Raw genomic sequence first — 25233 nt, forward strand, 5'->3', positions numbered from 1 at the left:
GTATGGAAAAAAGGGAGCCCTCCTTCACTGTTGGTGAGAATATTAGTTAGTACAGCCACTATGGAAAGCAATAAGGAGGTTCCTCAGAAAACTAAAAATAGAATTACCATAAAATCCAGCAATCCCACTACTGGGCATATATCCAGACGAAACTCTAATTCAAAAAGATACATGCACCTGGATGTTCACAGAAGCACTATTTACAAAAGCCAAAACATGGAAACAACTTACATGTCCAACAACAGATGAACGGGTAAAGAAGATGTGGTACATATATATATACGATGGAATACTACTCAGTCATGAAAAGAACGAAATAATGCATTTGCAGCAACACAGATGGACCTAGAGTTTATCATACTAAGTGAAGTAAGTCAGAAAGAGAAAAACAAGTACCATATGACACCACTTACATGTGGAATCTAAAATACAGGACAAATAAACCTATCTACTAGAAAGAGATCTCTGTAAGAAAATTGAAGATACCAAGGGAACATTTCATGCAAAGATGGGCACAATAAAGGACAAAATTGGCAAGGACCTAACAGGAATGGAAGATATTAAGAAGATGGGGCAAGAATACACAGAAGAACTGTTCAAAAAAGCTCTTAATGTCCCAGACAACCACAATGGTGTGATCACTCACCTAGTGCAAAACAACCTGGAGTATGAAGTCAAGAGGGCCTTAGGAAGCATTGCTACAAAGAAAGATAGTGGAGATGGCTCAGCTGGATGAGTGAAGTAGCTCAGTTGTATGCAACTGAGCTACTTCAAATCCTAAGAGATGATGCTGTGAAAGCGCTGCACTCAACATGCCAGCAAATTTGGAAAACTCAGCAGAGGCCACAGGACTGGAAAAGGTCAGTTTTCATTCCAATCCCAAAGAAAGGCAATGCCAAAGAATGTTCAAACTACCATACAATGGCACTCCTTTCACACACTAGATTGCGCTCAAAATTCTCCAAGCTAGCTTTCAGTCAACAAAGGTGCTGTGTTTTTTTTGCCAACAAAGGTCCGTCTAGTCAAAGCTATGGTTTTTCCAGTAGTCATGTATGAATGTTAGAGTTGGACCATAAAGAAAGCTGAGCACCAAAGAACTGATGCTTTTGAACTGTGGTGTTGGAGAAGACTCTTGAGAGTCCCTTGGACTGCAAAGAGATCCAATCAGTCCATCCTAAAGGAAATCAGTCCTAAATATTCATTGGAAGGACTGATGCTGAAGCTTAAACTCCAATACTTTGGTCACCTGATGTGAAGAATGGACTCATTGGAAAAGACCCTGATGCTGGGAAAGATTGAAGGCAGGAGGAAAAGGGGACAACAGAGGATGAGATGGTTGGATGGCATCACCGATTCTATGGACATAAGTTTGAGTAAGCTCCAGAAGTTGGTGATGGACAGGGAAGCCTGACATGCTGCAGCCCATGGGGTTGCAAAGAGTTGGACATGACTGAGCAACTGAACTGAGCTGACTGAGGTTTCAGCAGTTTGTGAACCAAGAACTTCCAGATGTACAAGCTGGATGTAGAAAAGGCAGAAGAACTAGAGATCAAATTGCCAACATCCACTGGATCATAGAAAAACCATGGGAATTCATAAAAAAGACTCTACTTCTGCTTCACTGACTACACTAAAGCCTTTGACTGTGGATCACAACAAACTGTGGAATATTCTTAAAGAGATGGGAATACCAGACCACCTGACCTGCCTCCTAAGAAACCTGTATGCAGGAAAAAAAGCAACAGCTAGAACTGGACTTGGAACAACAGACTGGTTCCAAATTGGGAAAAGAATACGTCAAGGCTGTATATTGTCACCCTGATTATCTAACTTATATGCAGGGTACACCATGCAAAATGCCGGGCTGGATGACTCACAAGCCCGAATTAAAATTGCCAAGAGAAATATCAACAACCTCAGATATGCAGATGGCACCACCCTTATGGCAGAAAGTGAAGAGGAACTAAAGAGTCTCTTGATGAAAGTGAAAGAGGAGAGTAAAAAAGCTGGCTTAAAACTCAACACCCAAAAAACCAAAGATCATGGCATCCAGTTCCATCACGTCATGGCAAATAGATGGGGAAAAAGTGGAAATAGTGTCAGATCATTTTCTTAGGCTTCAAAATCACTGTGGACAGTGACTGCAGCCACAAAATTAAAAGATGCTTGCTCTTTGGAAGAAAAGTTATGACAAACCTAGACAGTGTATTAAAAAGTCAGAGACATTACTTGCCAGCAAAAGTTCATATAGTCAAAGCTATGGTTTTTCCAGCAGTCATGTATGGACGTGAGAGTTGAACCATAAGGAAGGTTGAGCACTGAAGAATTGATGCTTTTGAATTATGGTGCTGGAGAAGACTCTTGAGAGTCCCTTGGACAGCAAGGAGATCAAACCAGTCAATCCTAAAGGAAATCAACCCAGAATATTCATCGGAAGGACTGCTGCTGAAGCTCCAATACTTTGGTCATCTGATGCAAAGAACCAATCATTAAAAAAGACCCTGATGCCAGGAAAGATTGACGGCAAGAGGAGAAAGGGGCGACAGGATAAGATGGTTGGATGGCATCACTGACTAGACGGACAAGAGTCTGAGCAAACTCAGGGAGATAGTGAAGGAAAGGGAAGCCTGGTGTGCTTCAGTTCATGGGATCGCAAAGAGTGAGACATAACTTAGCAACTGAACAACAACAACAAAACAAAAACAGACTCACAGACATAGAGACTTGTGGTTGTAAGCAGGAGGAGGAAGGGAGAGGGATATACTGGGAAGTAGGGGTTGGTAGGTGAAAATTATAAGGTTTGGAATGGATAAACAATGAGGTCCTAAGGTATAGTACAGGGAACTATATTCAATATACTGTGATAAATTGTAATGGAAAAGAATATAAAAAAGAATGTATATGTGTATAATTGAGTCACTTTGCTATATATCAGAGATTGGCACAACATTGTAAATCAACTATATATATATATATAGTTGTATATATGTGTATATATATACATGTATGTATATATATACATGTATGTATATATATATACACATATATATATATACAGGCTTCCTTGATAAAATATTAGCAAATAGAATTAAGCAATATATAAAAGAATTGTATACCAAGACCATATGGGTTTATTCCAGGAATGCAATGTTGGTTCAATATTCAAAAGTCAATCAGTGTAATCCACCATTAACAGGCTAAAGAAAAAAAAATCACATAATCATACCAATGCAGAAAAAGTATTTTACAAAACTCAACACCCATTCACGATAAAAACTCTCAGAAAAATAGGAATCCAAGGACTAACTCAGCTTGATAAAGAGCATCTGCAAAAAAACTGACAGCTAACATTAAACCTTAGCAGTGAAAACTGAATGCTTTCCCCCTAAGATTGGGAGCATGGAAAGTATGTCTGCTCTCACTACTCTAAGTTAATTGCTGTGATGGTGGATGTTTTAGCCACTGAAATTAAGCAAGAGTCAGAAAATAAAAGGCATACAGGGGAACATTCCTGGTGGTCCAGTGGTTAAGACTTCACCTTCCAATGTAGGGGGTACAGGTTTTATCTCTGCTTAGGGAGCTAGACCCACATGTCTCATAGCCAGAAAAAAAGAACATGAAATGGAAGCAATATTGTAACAAATTCAATAAAGACTTTAAAAAATTAAAACATAAAAGTCATACAGGTCAGAAAAAAAGAAATCATTCCTATTTACAAATGACACGTCTATCTATATAGAAAATCCCAAGGAATCTCCAAAAAATCTCCTAAAACTAATAAGTGAGTTCAGAAAGGTCAGGAATATAAGATCAACTAACAAAAGTCAGTCATATTTCTTTATATGTTTGTGTGCTCAGTCACTCAGTCGTGTCTGACTCTTTGCGACCCTACAGACTGTAGCCCACCAGGCTCATCTGTCCATGGACATTTCCAGGCAAGAATACTGAGTGGGTTGCCATTTCCTACTCGAGGGGATCTTCCCGACCCAGAGATCAAACCCTCCACTCTTGTGTCTCCTGCTTTGGCAGGCGGATTCTTTACTCCTGTGCCACCTAGGAAACCTGTATTTCTGTATACTAGCAATGAAAATACATATGGACACAAAGATTTAAAATATAACACCATTTACAATCTAACAAACATATACAAGATTTGTATATTTGAAAACTATAAAATTCTGATTGAAGAAATCAATCTAAATAAAGGGAGAGATACACCATGTCATGGATTGAAAGACCCAATACAGTAAAGATGTCAATTCTCCAAAACTGAATAAAATGGGAGGAATCTTTCTGGTTTAAAAGATTTATTGTATAGCTACAATATTGAGGACTGTGTGATGCTGGCAGAGGGACAGACACAGAGATCACTGGAACAGAAATGGGACCCACACAAGTATGCCCGACGGGTTGTTTGCAAAGGTGCAAAAGCAATCCAATGGTGGAAATACAGCATTTCAGTAAGTGTTGCTGGAGTAACTGGATGTCCAAAAGCCAGAGGAGGGAAGGAAGAAGGGAGGGAGAGAGAAAAAAAGAAAAAGAAAAGGAGGGAGGGAGGGGGCAGGGGGGAGCACATCTCAACCTAAACTTCACACTTTATACAAAAATTAATGCAAAATGGATCACAGACTTATGTGTAAAATAATAAAAATGTCAGAAAAAATATAGAAGAAAATATTTGATTTAGGACTAGGCAAAGAGTTATTAGATTTTATGCCAAAAGCGCAGTCCACAAAAGAAAAAACTGCTAAACAGGACTTTATCCATATTAAATATGCACATTCTTTCACAGGTCAGATGAGGTGTAGGAAAAGACAAGCTACTGACTCAGAGAACATATTTGCAAACCATACATCTGACAAACAATTCGTATCTAGAATATATACACCTCTAGAGCAAAAAAACAATCCAGACCATGAGCTAAAGATAGGAAGAGATATTTCACTGAAGAAGATGCACAAGCAGCAAATCAGTATGAGAAGATACTTAGCATTATCGGCCACTAGGAAATCCATGATGATTCATGTCTGCACAATCAGAATGCCTGAAGTTAAAAACACCAAATATCAGTAAGGAGATAGAAAAACTAGATTATTCATACACTGCTGGTGGATTCAAAAGAATACGGGTCTTCGAAAGGTGTTAGTTTCCTAAAAAATTAAACATACAACCCAGAAATTGCACTCTTGAGCATTTAACCCAGAGAAATGAAAATTTTCATTTGCACAAAAACCTGCCCACAGGACTTCTCTGGTGGCTCAGTGGAAAAGAATCTGCCTGCCAATGCAGAAGACACAAAGTTCGATCTCTGATCCAGGAAGATTGCAAGTAACTATCGAGCCTGTGCTCTAGAGCCCAGGAGCTACAACTACCGAGCCCACTCGCCACGGCCACCGAACTACCGAGCACACTCGCCACAACCACTGAACTACCAAGCCCACTCGCCACAGCTACCGAGCCCACTCGCCACAGCCACCGAGCCCGCTCGCCACAGCCACTGAACTACCAAGCCCACTCGCCACAGCTACCGAGCCCACTCGCCACAGCTACTGAGCCCACTCGCCACAACTACTGAGCCCACTCGCCACAGCCACCGAGCCCGCTCGCCACAACCACCGAACTACCGAGCGCACTCGCCACAGCTACCGAGCCCACTCGCCACAGCCACCGAGCCCGCTCGCCACAGCCACTGAACTACCGAGCCCACTCGCCACAGCCACCGAGCCCGCTCGCCACAACCACCGAACTACCGAGCGCACTCGCCACAGCTACCGAGCCCACTCGCCACAGCTACTGAGCCCACTCGCCACAGCTACTGAGCCCACTCGCCACAACTACTGAGCCCACTCGCCACAGCCACCGAGCCCGCTCACCACAGCCACTGAACTACGGAGTGCACTCGCCACAGCTACTGAGCCCACTCGCCACAGCTACCGAGCACACTCGCCACAGCCACCGAACTACCGAGCGCACTCGCCACAGCTACCGAGCCCACTCGCCACAGCCACCAAGCCCACTCGCCACAGCTACCGAGCCCACTCGCCACAACTACTGAGCCCACTCGCCACAGCCACCGAACTACCGAGCCCGCTCGCCACAGCCACCGAACTACCGAGCCCACTCGCCACAGCCACCAAGCCCACTCGCCACAGCTACCGAGCCCACTCGCCACAACTACTGAGCCTACTCGCCACAACCACCGAACTGCCGAGCCCACTCGCCACAGCCACTGAACTACCGAGCGCACTCGCCACAGCTACTGAGCCCACTCACCACAACCACCGAACTACCGAGCGCACTCGCCACAGCTACTGAGCCCACTCGCCACAACCACCGAACTGCCGAGCGCACTCGCCACAGCTACTGAGCCCACTCGCCACAACCACTGAACTGCCGAGCGCACTCGCCACAGCTACTGAGCCCACTCGCCACAACCACCGAACTACCGAGCGCACTCGTCACAGCTACTGAGCCCACTCACCACAACCACCGAACTGCCGAGCGCACTCGCCACAGCTACTGAGCCCACTCGCCACAACCACCGAACTGCCGAGCACACTCGCCACAGCTACTGAGCCCACTCGCCACAGCCACCGAACTACCGAGCGCACTCGTCACAGCTACTGAGCCCACTCGCCACAGCCACTGAACTACCGAGCCCACTCACCACAGCCACCGAGCCCACTCGCCACAGCCACTGAACTACCGAGCGCACTCGCCACAGCCACCGAGCCCACTCGCCACAACCACCGAGCCCACTCGCCACAGCCACTGAACTACCGAGCCCACTCGCCACAGCTACCGATGCCACTCGCCACAACCACCGAACTGCCGAGCGCACTCGCCACAGCTACTGAGCCCACTCGCCACAGCTACTGAGCCCACTCGCCACAGCTACTGAGCCCACTCGCCACAACCACCGAGCCCACTCGCCACAGCCACTGAACTACCGAGCCCACTCGCCACAGCCACTGAACTACCGAGCCCACTCACCACAGCCACCGAGCCCACTCGCCACAACCACCGAGCCCACTCGCCACAACCACCGAACTGCCGAGCACACTCGCCACAGCTACTGAGCCCACTCGCCACAGCCACTGAACTACCGAGCGCACTCGTCACAGCTACTGAGCCCACTCGCCACAGCCACTGAACTACCGAGCCCACTCACCACAGCTACTGAGCCCACTCGCCACAGCCACTGAACTACCGAGCCCACTCACCACAGCTACTGAGCCCACTCGCCACAGCCACCGAACTACCGAGCGCACTCGTCACAGCTACCGATCCCACTCGCCACAGCCACCGAACTGCCGAGCGCACTCGCCACAGCTACTGAGCCCACTCGCCACAGCCACCGAACTACCGAGCCCACTCGCCACAGCCACCGAACTACCGAGCGCACTCGCCACAGCCACCGAGCCCACTCGCCACAGCCACCGAACTACCGAGCCCACTCGCCACAGCCACCGAACTACCGAGCCCACTCGCCACAGCCACTGAACTACCGAGCCCACTCACCACAGCTACCGAGCCCACTCGCCACAGCCACTGAACTACCGAGCCCACTCACCACAGCTACTGAGCCCACTCGCCACAGCCACCGAACTACCGAGCGCACTCGTCACAGCTACCGATCCCACTCGCCACAGCCACCGAACTACCGAGCCCACTCGCCACAGCCACCGAACTACCGAGCCCACTCGCCACAGCCACCGAACTACCGAGCCCACTCACCACAGCTACCGAGCCCACTCGCCACAGCCACTGAACTACCGAGCCCACTCACCACAGCTACTGAGCCCACTCGCCACAGCCACCGAACTGCCGAGCGCACTCGCCACAGCTACTGAGCCCACTCGCCACAGCCACCGAACTACCGAGCGCACTCGCCACAGCCACCGAACTACCGAGCCCACTCGCCACAGCTACCGAGTCCACTCACCACAGCCACCGAACTGCCGAGCGCACTCGCCACAGCTACCGAGCCCGCTCGCCACAGCCACTGAACTACCGAGCCCACTCACCACAGCTACTGAGCCCACTCGCCACAGCCACTGAACTACCGAGCCCACTCACCACAGCTACTGAGCCCACTCGCCACAGCCACTGAACTACCGAGCGCACTCGCCACAGCTACCGATCCCACTCGCCACAGCCACCGAACTGCCGAGCGCACTCGCCACAGCTACCGAGCCCACTCGCCACAGCCACCGAACTGCCGAGCGCACTCGCCACAGCTACCGAGCCCACTCGCCACAGCCACCGAACTGCCGAGCGCACTCGCCACAGCTACTGAGCCCACTCGCCACAGCCACCGAACTGCCGAGCGCACTCGCCACAGCTACCGAGCCCACTCGCCACAGCCACCGAACTGCCGAGCGCACTCGCCACAGCTACCGAGCCCACTCGCCACAGCCACCGAACTGCCGAGCGCACTCGCCACAGCTACCGAGCCCACTCGCCACAGCCACTGAACTACCGAGCCCACTCGCCACAGCTACCGAGCCCACTCGCCACAGCCACCGAACTGCCGAGCGCACTCGCCACAGCTACTGAGGCATGCACACCCTAGAGCCCGTGCTCCACAACAAGAGAAGCTACCACAAGAAGAAACCTACACACTGCAACTAGAGAGTAGACTGCAACGAAGACCCAGCACAGCCAAAAATAAATAAATAAATAAATAATTTTTTTTTTAAATCTGCCCACAAACGTGTAGAGCAACTTTATTCATGATAGCCCCAAGCAGAGACAACACAAATGTCCTTTAACAGGTGAGTATTAAACACTGTAGTCCACTCACACCTGGGAGACCACTCAGCAAAAAAAAAAGAAAAATGAAGAAACTGCTGACATGCAATAATCCAGACGTGTCTCCAGAGAATATGTTGAGGGAAAAATAACCAATACCCAAAAGTCACACAGGGTCTGGTTTCATCTACATAATGTTCTTGAAAAGGCAGAATTATCAATGTGGCAAAAAGCACGTGGTGACCAGAGATGAGGGCGAGAGAGCCGCAGGCGTGGCCATCAGAGGACCAGAGGCCAGCAGGACACCCTGCCGATGGGACATTCTGTCTCTGCGGCAGCAGGGTCACCGTCCTGGTTCTGGGAGTCGCCTGTTTTGCAGGCTGTTGGAAGAAGCAGACAAAGCATACATGGGCTCTCTCTGTATTAATCCTTACAACTGTATGTGAACCTACCTTACCACAATAAAAAGTTTCATTTAAAAAAAGAGACAATTCCCACGTGTCCCTTGCAGGTGCCTCACTGCCCTGCCGTCCTCACCTTCAGCCTCGCCCCCTTTAACCTGTGCGTTCCGAGGCTCTATTCCCACTAGCTGCCCGTCTCCTGGGACTTCTTGGCGACAGCTGGTCTGGTCGATCGCTCGGCTTCCAGGACATGGCACACCTGCGGGGGCTGCGGTTCCCCTCAGGCCCGCCTTGCACTCTTCTTGGCTACTTCTCTCCTACTTGGCTTCCGAATGTTGCAAGTCTCCTGACAGTCAAAGGCTCACAGAAGCTTCATTTTAGCCACCTTGCTTCTAGCTCCACATATTCACACTGGGCAATCTCATCCTGTCTCGTAATTTGAAACACCACCCATGACTTCACACATGCACCCTCAGCCCTGCTGTCCCCCGAAGCCCCTTCTCATATGTTCAACTGTATACTCAGCACCTACACTTGGATGAAACAGTGTGTTCAGCTTCCCAGGGACAAAGCAGAGTTCTCAGTGTCCACCACAATGCTCTGCTAAAACAAAATTCCTCAAGCACCTTTCTCCCCTTCTCAGTAAAAGGCACCACCTTTCCTAATGGCTCAAGTCACAGCATCTTTGATCCCTCTTTCTTTCACGTTAAACATCACATTGAACCAATGAACAAGTTCTGTCTGCACTAACTTCAAAATGGAGCTTTCCACCTACATATCTGAAGGCCCCTTCCTCAGATCTTCACAAAACTAGTGCAATGAACAGATGCAAAACCACACATATGTAACCATAAACCCACATTATTTACCTCCTATGGTCCCTCTGAACATAGTCACATCCCAGGATGAAAATGTGGATAGGTCCTGTGACGGTTCTGATAACTGGGTAATAGATGCTACAATCAATGCAAGTAGAAAACACAGGCTGAACTCAGTAATTAAGCGTCCCATCCCAGCTGCCGTGCTCCTCACTGAGATCATCGCCCCTCCTCCAAAGGCCTGCACAGCTGGCTGCTTTCAGAGGGAAAGAACAGCGCGGCCCTCCCTGCCCACCACGCCTCGCATTGTTCCTCCTTCCAGGGCCTCTGACCCCAGCACTACTGATGCAGCGGAGGTGGGGGGGACAGTCCTCCCTGCACGGGGCCCACTGTCCCGAGACAACCCACCTCTCCGGCCTGGCAGGAACTCGCAACTGACTCATCCCTCACAAGACACTCTTTCAGGACCCATCTGACCACATTCCTCAGAACCCAGACGGCCATCGCTCCTCAAGATGGGGACCGACCTGCCACCACCGCCAGTGCCTCAGCAGCCAGTCTCCGCGAGGACCCCCATGCCTCCCGGGCTGGGCGGCCTGCTCTCCCCAGGCGGCACAGGTGCTCACCACCCCCCAGCCCCCCAGCCCAAGGTGCAGCCTGAGGCACCGCCCCTTGAAGGCTCCATCAAGGAGCATTCATCTGAGGCAACCACAAACACCCCGTCCCTGGGCCGTGGGGAGAGGCAGCCTCTCCCGCCAGAGAACACTCTTCAAATGTCCTGTCTGGCGACGTTCCTGGCGGTGCAATGGTTAGGACTCTGCGAGTCCACTGCCGAGGACCTGGGTTCAACCCCTGGTGCAGACAGAAGAGAACGAAGTCTGTCTGATCTCCAGCAACTGGCGCTGTAACTGCTCCGTGTGGAGTGGACTCAGCGCTCTGCCACTGGCTCCAGGCACCAGGCTCACGGCCCACACCCTGCATAGCATGCCGGTGAGCTGCGGGCTCCCCAGCGCTGTCCCGCAGGCTCTGCAGGTCTGGTTCCCAGAGCCCACAGATCTTGCTTTCCCAGCGCCCCCGACCTGCCACCCCTGCCCCTCACCCTCCTGCTCCCTTCACAGAACTTGCCGTTACTGATTGGCATTATTTATCGAAAGCCTCCTGCCACCACTGTGCCTGCAGCATCTGCACCCAGTGTGTCCCCTGGAAATCTGTGTCAAGTAAGCCTCTGTGGCTCTTCCCAGCCAGCGCCTCCCACCCGCCCCTCCCCTGGGGGCACAGGCCCACCAGGCTGAGTCACCTGGGCCGTGACCAAGTCCCGTGGCTCACGCAGTGCCCCGCTCGGTGGGGCTGGCAGGGATGTGGCCATCTCCAGCTATTTTTAGGGTTTGTCTTTGTGGAAATTGTTCCTGGATTGGCTGCAGGGAGAGAACAGCCAAGCTCCTCATCACCACCCTTGTCTCTGTTTCTCCCTTGATCAAACCAAGCCTGCTATCAGACACGACTCCGTCTCCAAGAAGGGCTCTGGCTCAGTGGACCTCGGGCCAGTTTTTCCATAACTCACCCTCTGCCACCTTCCTGCCCAGCCAGCACTTACCAAACACTGTGAGATGTCCAGCCCTGAGACCCACCAAGTTTCCATGAACTCTAAGACAAGTCACAGAGCAGAGGGTTCCAGCCTGTCCCTCCCATCCTTGTCCATGACAGAAACACGTGGCTACGCCAGTGCTTCTGGAGGCTGGCGGCCCAAGCCCCATCCCCAGTGCACAAGTGACAAGTTCAAAGTGAAGTAACTTGCACTCCACAAAGCCCCCTCCACAGCTCCCGGGCCAACATACCCTCTAGCTAGCAAAATACAGCAATCCACCAGCCAGACCTTCCAAAATTCCTGTTTCAAATGCACTGTCTTTCTCCACTTCTTCTAACTTGACTGTTCTCATGCCCACAATCACAGGACTCTAGAGGGGACCTCTGTGGGGGTGGAGGCTCATCACATAAAAAAAGACACAGAGAGCTACCCAGGAGTCCCCAAGAAGAGCCTCAGATGGAGGGGAGGCAGGCATGAGACGGGTCATCAGGAAGCCCCAGAGGGCCTTATACCCAGCTTCTGTCCACAAGCACCAACCCCCAGACCACCCTACAGTGCTAGGTGGACTAGAGTCCTAATGACAGAGAAGACGGGGAGGGCGGGCAGGAGAGCAGGAGGGAGACTCAGAGGGACGCAAGCAAAGGTATACAATGCAGTTCCCACCTGCAGGACTCTGGTTTCCCCCCACCCAGGAACCCCAGACCCCACCTCCCACCCCCAGGACCCTGGCACAATCAGCAGATCCTCCCTGCACCTGAGCCCCGCTCCTCCCGTTCACAAGGCAGCAGCCTGCTGCTTCAAGCCCAGAATGAGCTAACCAGCTTCTCCAAGCCTCACTCCCACGTCTGCAGGCAGGGCTCTCATCACCAGCAGTGGCAGTGCTGGAATTTTTTTTTCTAACCTTCACCACCCAGCCCTCACCTTCACTTTCAAAACAGAAGTTGCCTGGAGAATCCAGAACCCAGGTCAGTGGCCCTGCAGGGGAGCTGCCCGAAGGAGCCTGTGTTCCATTCTAGGGGGAGAAGGGAGCCAGAGGCTGGACAGAAGCCTTGCCCCAAGGGGGCCCAGGAGCTCCTGGACCAAGACTTGACTCACGTTGTAGAGGATGTCGGTCCAGCCCTCCATGGTGATGCACTGGAACACCGTCAGGATGGCGAACAGGATGTTGTCGAAGTTGGTGATGCCGAAGTTGGGGCCAGCCCAGTACTCCCGGCACTCAGTGTCGCCCTCACACAGCCGAGCTGGGGCTTCCCTGCCACACGGGAAGTCACCTACCGGATCTGCATCTGCGGGGAGAAGGGGTAGGCAGGGCTGAGCCGAAAACACCGAACTCTCCACCCTTGCGGGGACTGTGGGCCCCAGAGACCTCATCACGGGAGAAAGGGATCAGGCACAAGGGAAACTGCTTCCTGCCACCCCTGCGCCTGCCCTGCCTCCATCCTCAATCGACACCTTGCCCCCACCCACCCTCAGATCCACCCTCTCAGGAACAGCTGGCCAACCTCTCCTTCCCCACAGAAACTGCCCATCATCACTATGAAAACATGCCGAGAACTCAATCACCTTAAAATCAAAAACAACCAACTCCTAACCTCCTACTCTTCCTATCGCCAGCACCCGAACTGTCCCACAGGTGAACCTCTACCCAGACTTCCCCAACATGTGGGTCTGCCTGTCGCTCTGGAGCCAGAACCAAGCTGGACGGAGCCCTGAAGCCCCGGTGCTCTTCAGGCAGGTTGACCAACACAGGCCCAGAGCATGACTGGGCCTCAGGGCCCAGTTCTCCTGGCACTGGCCCCAGCAAAGGGGACACGCTCTTGCTGGCAGCCAGGAGCCACACAAAGAGATGTTAAAGAAATCGCAGAAAACCAGGACTAACCTCTGGAATAAGGGGGCAAGCAACTCATGCTAATCCCTCCCTCCCAAAACCTAAAGAAAAAACTATTCTTTAAAAATGCATAACAACACATGGAAAAGCTCTCCTATCAGGATAGGGGAAATTTTTAGGAATAGCTAGGATGGGAAGCAAATATTCCCAAATTTAGAAGGCAAAACTGATCACACAAGTTTATTCCTTTCCTTCCAATTATCTTAATAAATGCTCATAAAGAAAACCAGGAAGTCATTGTCTGTCTATTTGTAGCCAATTGTGTTCTCTGTGAATAATGACAGTTTTATTTCCTCCTTTCATATTCTTCTTAGAGTTTTTGTTCTCTTTCTTGCCTCACATCACTGGCCACAAGCACCAAGGCTACATGGACCAGCAGTGACCATGTGTGCCTTCATCTCATTTTTGACTTTAAAGGAACAGCTCTCGAGACTGATGACAAAGTATGTTGTCTGAAGGGAATTTCAGGAAGTTTAAGAAAATTCCCCTTATTTCCAATTTGATTAAGAGGGTTTTTAAAATTATTAATGATTTAAGCTTTAATAAAAACTTTTCCTGAATCTATTGAGATGATCATACAGGTTTTCTCCTTTAATGTGTTTATAGGTCAAGACACAAACCTTTGTGTCACCCTTAACTCTTCACTTTCTCTCACTCCACATACAATTGCCCAGAAAACCCAGATAGCCCAGCAGGACTCACTGCAAAATATACCCAGAACTTGACAGATTCTAAGAGCCAAACAGGTTTCCCAGGTGCTCAGTGATAAAGAATGCTCCTGCCAGTGCAGGAGACTTGGGTTCAGTCCCTGGGTCGGGATGATCCCCTAAAAAAGGAAATGGCAACCCACTCCAGTATTCTTGCCTGGGAAATCCCATGGACAGAGGAGCCTGGCGGGCTACAGTTCTTGGGGTCACAAGGAGTCAGACACAACTTAGTGACTAAAACAATACTAACTGCCAAACAGCCTGGCCCCAGCCTCTATCCATCTCTCCTGGACTGAGATTTGACTCTCTGACTCTCCCCTGTTTGATCTGCCTCCCCAGAGCAGCCAGAACAATCAGAGGGTACCAGCGCTCACTCAAGGCCCCACTGTCCTCCCACTTCTCTAGGAATAAGATGCAGAGTCCTACCATGGCCTGAACCCACATGATGCCCCTGCACTCACTGCTTCTCCCTCTGGCCTTTCACACTTGCTAGTATTGTGGCCGGAGCCTCCAGCAGGCTGCTGAATGGGCTCGCTGTCACCACACTCAGGTCGCGTCCAACTGTCACCCCGACAGAGGCCTCCCCAGGCTATGCTCTGTGAAACAGACCCCCAAATCATTCTATTCTAGATACCTTTCTTGTTTCCCTCCTAGAAGTTACTGCAGTAATTTCTGTAATTACTTCGTGTGTTTGTGTTTATCAGATTCTTGCCTGTGTCCACCTCCTTTGTCTAGCACCTAGAAGGCCCCCTCAGGGCCCAGAACAGTGAATCTCTCCGGGACGAATGAGTCTGTGGTCCTTCTCTGGGTCCGACGGGTACTTCAAGGCCTCACCTGTGCTGTTGGGGAAACAAGCCTTGTGGAATTTGCCCATGTAGAACTCGAGGCCAATGATGGCGAACATGAGGATGGCGAAAAAGAGAAGCAGCCCAATCTGCAGGAGTGGAACCATGGCCTTCATGATGGACTTGAGCACCACCTGCAAACCTGGGCAGAGCAGGCGAAGCAGGCAGGTCAGGAGCACAGTGGTCAGGGCAGGGAGTGGGCTGGGGTATGGACAGAACAGCAAGGCCTGGGGAGGCAGTGCTGAGAGTCCTGGGCAAAGTGTGGAGCAATGAGCGTTCCTGAGGCGAGAGGACAGGGTTGGGCCCTCAAAGCAGGGGACAGAGAGGGGGTGGTGGGGAAGCAGGACAGAACAGTGAGTGCCCACACGGGGTAGAGCGGAGCCTCCTTGAGGTGGGGGAGTGGACTGAGCAGAGTCCCAGTTAGAGAGAGGAACAGTGCGTGGGGGTATCAGTAGGAAGTACTGACGAGGACTCAGTCTGTGGAGGGCTCGGGGTGGAGCAAACGTGGAGAGGCCTGAGAGGAAAGACGAGGGACACCTGGGAACTGAAAGCAGGGGATCCTGGGAACTAAGAGCAGGGGATGCTGGAAGGGAAGAGCAGAGGATCATGGGAACTAAGAGCAGGGGATGCTGGGAATGAAAAACAGGAGTTCCTGACAGACCCACTCCTGAGGGAAAGGAAAGCAGGGGGCCTACTCTTAAGGAGGGTTTTACCACTGACTGTAGGGCATGAGTATGTCCAGGCCAGGGCAGCAATCCCCACCTCCAGCCTTGAGCTCGCTCCTGGGTACAGGCCTGAACCTCTTCCTGGCAGGGTCTCGGGGCAGTACAGAGAGCCGACCAGCGGTCTTCCCTGCAGCGGGCTCGGGTGACACAGCTCCAGGCCTGCCTCCCACCCTGAAGGAAACCCAAACTTCCACTGGCCTGGAGGAACAGGGGCCCAGGCGGTCACCACTCAAGGCAGCCTGGCCACCCTCTGCCCTCACATGGCCTCTTAAGCCGCCCAGTCCTGGAGCATGTCTTAACTGGGTCACAGGTCTCGACAGCCCTGCCTAGCCTGAGCCAGGACAGATGGCCCTCTGCAGCCTCTGAATGTATTCCCTGCCCCACCACCTTGGTTCATCTCTCATCTGCCCTTTAACCTCAGGAAAAGAAGCAAAGAGCTGGAAATACAGCAAAGGGTGTGAGAGGAGCAAAGCTTCCATGTAGGAAGCTGGGTTACCCTCTAGTCTTTCAAGGAGATGGGAGAGACTGGAGAAGGGCCACTTCTGCCTTCTTCAAGCCTGGTTCATTGGGGCTAAGGGTGGCAAGCTCAGAGTCACCAGAGGGTCCAGAGGTCAGGGCCTCACTGTGGCTGTGGCAGGGGTAGGGGACAAGGTCAGGGTCCAGGTAGGCTGGGCCTGATTGCTTTCGCCAGACTCACTTGGAATCCCAGACACCAGCTTCAGGGGCCTCAGCACACGCACAGCCCGCAGCGTTCGCAGGTCAAAGTCAGTGCCAGCTGTGGCGAGGATCCTGGCAGGAACAAAGACAAGCGGGAAGTAAGGGCTTCTGCATGGTGTTGAGAAGAGGGCACGCCCCTCCCACCACCCACGTCCTGTCCTCCAAGAGCATCGACACCTTCATGCCTGTGTCCCCCACTGTCCAAGCACCAGAGCACCAGGCAGGGGAGGCCAGGAACTGAATTCAGACATCCTCGCCAGTAATGTTAGTGATGGTCTTACCAGCATGACCATCCTTCCGGGCATCACCCGAGGGAACATTTGGTCTCTGGTCCCTGGCCCGGCCTTGAATCTGTCCTTGAATTGAGTCCTAGCCTGAACCATGTCCCCAAGCAACCCCAGCTGCTCTCCAAGTTGCCTCATGAGCGGTGGTGATACTGAGAGCAGAAGAATGAGCTGGAGGGACTTCTGGACACAGGGCCACAGATGCCACGGGGCCTCCACGCTTCCCACAGGAGAGCACAGGAGTGCAGAGTGGAGAGGGTGAACGGAGGGCTCAGAAAACCCCGTTAGCATAAAAGCATACCCCAGTGTCTCCCATCTTAAAACAAAACAGAAAACTCCGTATCTGCCTCCTACCCCAGCAAACTTCTCTGCTCCCTTCACTCCAAAACGCATTCGAAGTGTCAATCCTTGGTCTCCTACTGTTAACTCTTCAGCCTCTCTTCAGCTTTGTCCAACTACATTCTCACTCCCACCATTCCACTAAAGTGTTTTGTCAAGCCTTCTTGCCAATATCAATAGCTAAGTCTCCTATAAATGGTTTCTTCTCTTGCCCACTGGTCAACTCTCTCATTTTCTTCTTTACACCCCGGGAGTCCCTTTGTCACCTTTGCCCCCTCTACCAGACTGAAAACCTGAATGCGTCAGGGCTCAAACCATACAGAATCCACCCAATAGCTTTGAATACTACTGAAAGCTTATTACTCCCTAAGTTATATCTTTAACTCAAATCTGGAACTCTGGGTTCGTATGTCCATCCATTTGCCTTTTTCAACATTTCCACTTGGATAGCAAAAAAAAAGCATATCAAACATTATTAAAACTAAAGAATACTTTTTAAAACTCTAATGCAAATATTAAAGTATGTATTATTTTTAAGCTCAGAATTGTTACATGATGGCGACTAGAGAATTTTTTATTCTTTCTCCCAACCTTGCTCCTCCCGCAGTGTTTCCCGCTCTCTGTGAAGAGCACTAGTCAACTGTTACATAAGCCAGAACCAAGGCTTCCCACGTGACTCCTCTCTCTCTTACACTCCACATCCAATCCACCTACAATCCCGTTGACTGTACCTTTAAAAAGTCTTGGACGCTCAGTGAAAAAGCACTGCCGCCTGCCCCGCTGCCCCCACTCTAGAGACACAGCAGTAAGGAATGACATGTGAGATGCCGCCGGGGTAAAATGAAATGAAACGGTAGGGGAAGGAAAGAAGGGCAACAAGAAAATCTACTCAAAGCAAAATTCCATAGCACACGAGAAAATCCAATACTAAGAGGGATATTCAACTACTGGAAGATAGTAGCTAGAACTTTTGGAAAAAACAAACATTTATTTAAATAATATGAATAATAATCATACTCTAAGCTGGAGACATAGCTGGAGAGTATTAATGGTTTAGGAAACAGTACTAAGGAATCACTCACAAACAACAGAAAGACAAAGAAAAAAATGGAAGAAATGAAATGACACAGAGGTTAAACCATATACCTAACACACATCACATGTGGGTTCCAGAAAAAGAGAATAGAGGGAACATGGTGAAGAAGCAACATTTGAAGAGATAACAGATGAGAAATTTCCCAAATTAAAGACTTGATTTCTCAAATTTAAAGTGTATTAGGGGTACAATCAGATAAATAAAATACATCCAACTAGAAATGGTGTGAGTAACTACAGGATATCAAGCATAAAAAGAAAGCATTAAAGGCTACCAAAGAGAAAGATGAAATACCTAGGGGAGAAAAATGATAGTTAAAAGGAGAGAAAACATCACCTCAGGAAAAAAAAAGAGGGAGAGAGAGAAAATATGCTAGAAGACAACTAAGTAACACCTTCAAAAAGCAGCAGGAAAATAATTGACTTCTTAGAACCTTATACCAAGCTAAACTCTGAATGAAGAGTGATGGCAAAATAAACATATTTTCATAGATTCAGTAAGTCGTCACTCCGGATCCTTGGTAAAACAACACAGGAACTGAACCCAAAGGGAAAGCACAGTATATAAGAACAATGGTAGGTACAGAAAATAATTTTTAAGTAATTAACTACTCATTGATTTTTTTAAATTATGATGTCCAATTTTTCACTATTTTCTACACACAAAACTAACAACCTAGGCAATAACAAAATTATTTACAGAAGGGGTTGTTCCACGTATAGTTGCATCAGATTATGTTACAGAGGTTAAATCATTCTTCACTGCATTAGGGCCAGTAGTAAATATGACTTTGTGAGTCATAAGATCTCTGTTACAACCACTCAACTCTGCCATGTAGCATAAGAGATAACATGTAAATGAATGGACAAGACTGTGTTCCAATAAAAATGTTATTTATAAGCACAGACTGCCAGGCAGTGGGGCTATAACTGTCTGTCCTCCGTGTTAAACAGATGTACGCGTGTGTGCGTGCTCAGCCATGTCTGACTCTCTGCAACCCTACGACCTGTAACCCACCAGGTTCCTCTGTCCATGGGACTTCCCAGGCAAGAATACTGGGATGGTTTGCCATTTCCTGCTCCTGGGGATCTTCCCAGTCTGCGGACTGAACCTGTGTCTCCTTCTTGGCAGGCGGATTCTACCACTGAGCCGCCTGGAGGCGCAGACTCATGTGCAGCGATGAATCTCCCTCTAAAAGCTTCAGGGACTTTTCTGGCAGCCCAGTGGTTAAGACTTCAGCTTCCAACGCAGAGGGCGCAGGTTCGACCTCTGGTCAGGGAGTTACGAATTTTGTGGCCAAAAAACCAAAACATAAAGCAGAAGCCACATTGTAACAAATTCGATAAAGACAAAAAAATGGTCCACAACAAACAAAATTGTAATAATAAATTTTTTTAAAAATTAAGGACATCTAGTAAACGGATAGAAATACAGTCTATTTCAGAACCAGCCGGGGGGAGGGGGCGGTGTAGGGGGAAGGTGTGTAGGGAACAGATAATAAAGAACATTTAGTCAAATTACAGAAATCAGACAAAGACTCCTCAAAAAAGGCTAAGAAGGAATATAAAAAGAAAACGTAAAATAAGACATTAGAATTAAGCCCAAATATATCATAAAATATATAAATGAATTTTAATTTCTTATTAAATCATAGACTATTAGATTGGGGCTTTTGAAAGTCCAAACATATGCTACTTACAAAAGACATACCTGAAAACAATACAGAAATGTTGAAAATAAGAAATTTTAGAAAGAATATACTAAGTAAATGGTACAGGAAATGAAGCTGATATATAATACTAAAGAAAAAATATAATTTAAAGCAAAAACAATATTAACAATATTAAGAGTAAAGAGAAACATAATACATAATAATGAAAACAAAATTACACCAAGGAATGCAATCATCATTAATTTTTATGCATCTAACATCATAAAATCAAAACAGAAAAAGAAAAAATGAAAACTCCTCCAACTTGGTGAAAGATTCTTGCAAAGCTCTCAAAAGAATCTGAAGGACTAAACACCAAAGTGCAATAATGCTGTGCACGATTACAACAGAATTAGCACCTTGATCATTTTATTGTTCTGTCTTCTATTCTTCCATATATTTCTTCATCTATCTATCTACCTATCTATCAACTAGAATCTATCTAGTTTTACATGAAAATGAGTTCCTAAAAAAATAGAAAATATATATTTTTACAGTACACAAGAATAGCTTTGAAAATATGCTACATCACAAAAGAAGTCTCAGCAAATTTCAAAAAATTAGTGACTTTTATTATTGCACCTCTGCAATTAAACTAATGCAATTAAATAATAATACAACAAATGCAAAGTGAAAATGCAAAGTGAACAATACAAAGAAATAGAGGAAAATACTAGAGTTGAAAAGACTAGCAATCTCTTCAAGAGGATTAGAGATACCATGGGAATATTTCAGGCAAAGTTGGGCACAATAAAGGACAGAAACAGTATGGGCCTAACAGAAGCAGAACAGATTAAGAAGAGTGGCAAGAATATACAGAACTATACAAAAAAAGATTCTAATGACCCAGATAACCACAATGATGCGATTACTCATCTAGAGCCAGATATTCTGGAGTGTGAAGTCAAGTGGGCCTTAGGAAGCATCAAAGCTAGTGGTGGTGAGGGAAGTCCAGCTGAGCTATTTCAAATCCTGAAAGACGATGCTGTGAAGGTGCTGCACTCAATATGCCAGCAAATTTGGAAAACTCAGCAGTGGCCACAGGACTGGAAAAGGTCAATTTTCATTCCAATCCCAAAGAAAGGCAATGCCAAAGAATGCTCAAACTACTGCACAACTGCACTCATCTCACACGCTAGCAAAGTAATGCTCAACATTCTCCAAGGTAGGCTTCAATAGTATACAAACCAAGAACTCCCAGATGTCCAAGCTGGATTTAGAAAAGGCAGAGGAACCAGAGATCAAATTGCCAACATCCGATAGATCACAGAGAAAATAAGAGAATTCCATAAAAACATGTACTTCTGCTTCACTAACTACACTAAAGCCTTGTGATCACAACAAACTGAAATATTCTTAAAGAGACAGGAATACCAGACCACCTTACCCACCTCCTAAGAAACCTGTATGCAGGTCAAGAAGCAACAGTTAGAACAGGACATGGAACAATAGAATGGTTCAATATTGAGAAAGGAGCACATCAAGGCTGTATATTGTCACCCTGCTTATTTAACTTATATGTAGAGTATGTCATGAGAAATGCTGGGCTGGATAAAGCACAAGCTGGAATCAAGATTGCTGAGAGAAATATCAATAACCTCAGATATGCAGATGACACCACCCTTATGGCAGAAGCACAGAGGAACTAAAGAGCCTCCTGATGAAGGTAAAAGAGGTGAGTGAAAAAGCTGGCTTAAAACTCAACATTCAAGAAACTAAGATCATGGCATCTGGTCCCATCACTTCAAGGCAAACACACGGGGAAACAATGGCAACGGTGACAGATTTTATTTTGGGGGGGCTCCAAAATCACTGCAGACAATGACTGCAGCCATGAAATTAAAAGACACTTGCTCCTTAGAAAAGCTACGACAACCCTAGCCAGCATATTAAAAAAGCAGAGACATTATTTTGCCAACAAGGGTCCATCATGCCAAAGTTATGGTTCTTCCAGTAGTCATGTATGGATATGAGGAGTTGAACCATAAAGAAGAGTGAGCAATGAAGAACTGATGCCTTTGAACTGTGGCATGGAGAAGACTTGAGAGTCTCTTGGACTGCAAGGAGATCAGATCAGTCAATCCTAAAAGAGATCAAGCCTGAATACTCGAATATTGGAAGGACTGATGTTGAAGCTAAAGCTCCAATACTTTGGCCACATGATACGAAGAGCTGACTCATTAGAAAAGACCCTGATACTGGGAAAGATTGAAGACAGGAGGAGAAGAGGATGACAGAGGATGAGATAGTTGGATGGAAAGACCGACTCAATGGACATGAGTTTGAGCAAGCTCTGGGAGATGGTGAAGGACAGGGAAGGCTGGCATGCTGCAGTCCGTGGGGTCCCAAAGAGTCAGACACAACTGAGTGACTGAACAACAACAAAGAGTACTACTATAAAAACATATTTTAAAAGAAAACTTGCATTACAGAAAGCTTCAAAATGCACAACTAAATAACTCATTAATAAAAGAAGTAACAGTAGACATTACCAAATATTTAGACTCATCAACAACAAAAGCACTACATATTAAACATGTAGGGTTCAAGCAAAGTGATGCCTTAGGGAAAATTGATAAACTTAACTGATTTTGTTTTTCAAAGATTAAAAATTAATAAACCAAGTATTGCTATGTCTCAAGAGTCTTAGAAAAGAATAGCAGAGTAAATTTAGAAAAAGTATAAAAATGGATATCATAGACATGGTGAAAATAAAAAATAGAGAAATAACAGAAAGCTGAGTCCTTGAAAGTTTGATAAAATGAACAGGCTTCTGGCCTGTTCAAGAATAATCAAGAAAAAGAGAGTGTGCACACGCATACATACACAGATATGCACATAAACAAATACACACAGTGTGTGCATGTGTGCACACATGTACACTCATATATGTGCATACGTGTGTACACACATACACGTGCATATGAATGTACATACACACAGGGAACACAACTACAGACAGGAGTTTTTAGAATCACAAGAGAATATTACTAATGATTTTATGCCAATAGAAGCTAAAACTTGGATGAAATGGATATATCTCCCTGAAAGGCAAATTACCAAAAGTAGCTGGAGTAGATAAATCTGAATAAACCATGAACAATTATATTAGTTTTCTATTCTGTAAAAACTTATCCCAAACCTAGTGACTTGGAACAGCACCCCTTTATCAACTCACAGTTCTGTGAGCCAGAAGTCAGGCACATGTGGCTAAATTCTCTGCCGTGGGCCTCACGAGGCTGAGGTCAAGGGGCCGGCCAGCTGCATCCTCATTGGGAGGCTCAGCTAGGGAAAGGGGCACTTTGCAGCGCCCCCGGCCCATCGGCAGAGCTTTCTCCCTTGCAGCAGGAACAGAGGCCCTTGCCTTGGAGCCATCCAGGCACCGCTTCGCCCTCGGAGGCCACTCACTCTCAGGTCCTGCCACCTGCCTCCTCGACGGCCCCTCTCACACTCCTAACCAGTCTGACTCTAGCAAGAAAAGTGTCTTTAACGGAATCATCTGATAAGGCCAGTCCCACCCAAATAATCTCCCTTTGGGTTAACTCAGAGGCAAACCTAATCATAGCCTAATCGCAGGAGTGCTATCTCATCATACCCGCAGGATCTACCCGCATTCAAGGGGAGATGACTGCAGGGGGCAGGCAGGGACCAGAGTCTTGGAGTTATCTTAGAATTTTTGCCTTCCAAAACCATTTAGAAGAATTACTTTGGATTCAGGTTTCCTCGTCAGAATATCAGATCCAGACAATTTTACAAGTGTGTCCCTACAAACATTCAGAGGAGAGATAATTCTACATTATACAAACTGTTTCAAGAACAAAAATACAAGAGAAGCTCCCAACTCATTTTATGATTAAAGTATAACCTTGATATCAAGACTGTAACTATAATTTAAAAAGATACATGCACCCCCCCAATATTCATAGCAGCATTATTCACAATAGCCAAGACATGGAAGCAACCTAAATATCCATCAACAGATGAATGAGTAAAGAAGATGTTATATATTTACACAATATAATATTACACAGCTATAAAAAGAATGAAATAATTCCATTCATAGCAACAAGGATGGACCTAGAGATTATCGTACTAAGTGAAGTAAACTAAATAGAGAAATACAAATATCATATGATGTCACTTTGACGTGGAATCTTAAAAAATGATACAAATGAACTTTTATGCAAAATAGACTCACAGACATAGAAAACAAACTTATGGTTAGCAAAAGGGAAAGAGGGGGGAAGGAAAAATTAAGAGTTTGGGATTAACATATATACACGATTACATATAAAATAGATAACCAACAAAGACCTACTGTTTAGCACAGCATACTATACTTAGTATTTTTTAATAACCTATAAAGGAAAAGATTCTGAAAAAAATAGACATACCTGTATGTATAACTGAGTCACTTTGCCATACACCTGAAACTAACACAACATTGTAAATCAACTAAACTTCAATTTTAAAAAAATAAAAAATTTTTAAAGACTGGAAAAGGACAAGAAAAATTTATACACATCTCAGTTATGAACACAAATTTTAAATATCAGAGTAAATAAAATTCAAAGGTACATATTGAAGAGCATAAGCGTATAATGACCAAATGAGCTGTCATGAGAATAACTCAATAGTAGAATACCTATTAATGCAGTCCACCACACTAAAAATAAAAATCATACAATCACGTCAAAATTTTCAGAAAAATTATTTGATAAAGTTTCAGTATCATAACAGAGGGAGCTCAGCCTGGTGCTCTGTGACAATGCAGAGTGGAGGGATGGGAGTGGATGGGAGTGAGATTAAAAAGGGAGGGACAGATGTATACTTCTGACTGATTCACGATGGTGTACAGCAGAAATCAACACAACATTGTTAAGCAATTATCCTCCAATTAAAAATTTTTGAAATAGTGAAACATTTTCAGTATCATTCATGTTAAAAAGAATTACAATTAGAAAATTCCTTAAAATGACAATGTGTGCTGTGCTTAGTCACCAGCCATGTCCCATTCTTTGCAACCACGTGGATTGCAGCCCACCAGGCTCCTCTGTCCATTTTGGATTCTCCAATCAAGAATACTGGAGTGGGTCGCCATGCCTTCCAACAGGAGATCTTCCTGACCCAAGGACCGAAACCAGGTCTCCCACATTGCAGGTGGATTCTTTATCCACTGAGCCATCGGGAAAGCCCAAAATGACAATAGGTGTCTAATAAAAACCATGAGGAGGATTTCTGCTTACATTCAAGGATAACACAAAAATACCATTTATATTATACAGAGGTCCTAGCCAAGGTAAAAAGACACAAAAGAGAAATAAAATATATAACTTTAGGAAGGAGGAAACAAACTGTCTTAT

General features: G+C 47.1%; 1 protein-coding gene across 2 annotated transcripts in view; it reads right to left on the reverse strand.

The window, feature by feature from the left end:
- Positions 1–25233, reverse strand: part of CACNA1B (calcium voltage-gated channel subunit alpha1 B) — a 216504-nt gene that overhangs the window by 152829 nt on the left and 38442 nt on the right. For both annotated transcript variants that reach the window (XM_065917065.1, XM_065917067.1), the window contains exons 4-6: positions 16421–16512; positions 14988–15140; positions 12654–12844 (exon numbers count right to left, since the gene is read on the reverse strand). In XM_065917065.1, coding sequence (XP_065773137.1) covers positions 12654–12844; positions 14988–15140; positions 16421–16512 — 436 coding nt within the window. The remainder of the gene's footprint in view (positions 1–12653; positions 12845–14987; positions 15141–16420; positions 16513–25233) is intronic.

This window comes from Muntiacus reevesi, unplaced genomic scaffold, assembly GCF_963930625.1.
Source record: "Muntiacus reevesi unplaced genomic scaffold, mMunRee1.1 SCAFFOLD_98, whole genome shotgun sequence".
Classification (NCBI taxonomy): Eukaryota; Metazoa; Chordata; class Mammalia; order Artiodactyla; family Cervidae; genus Muntiacus; species Muntiacus reevesi.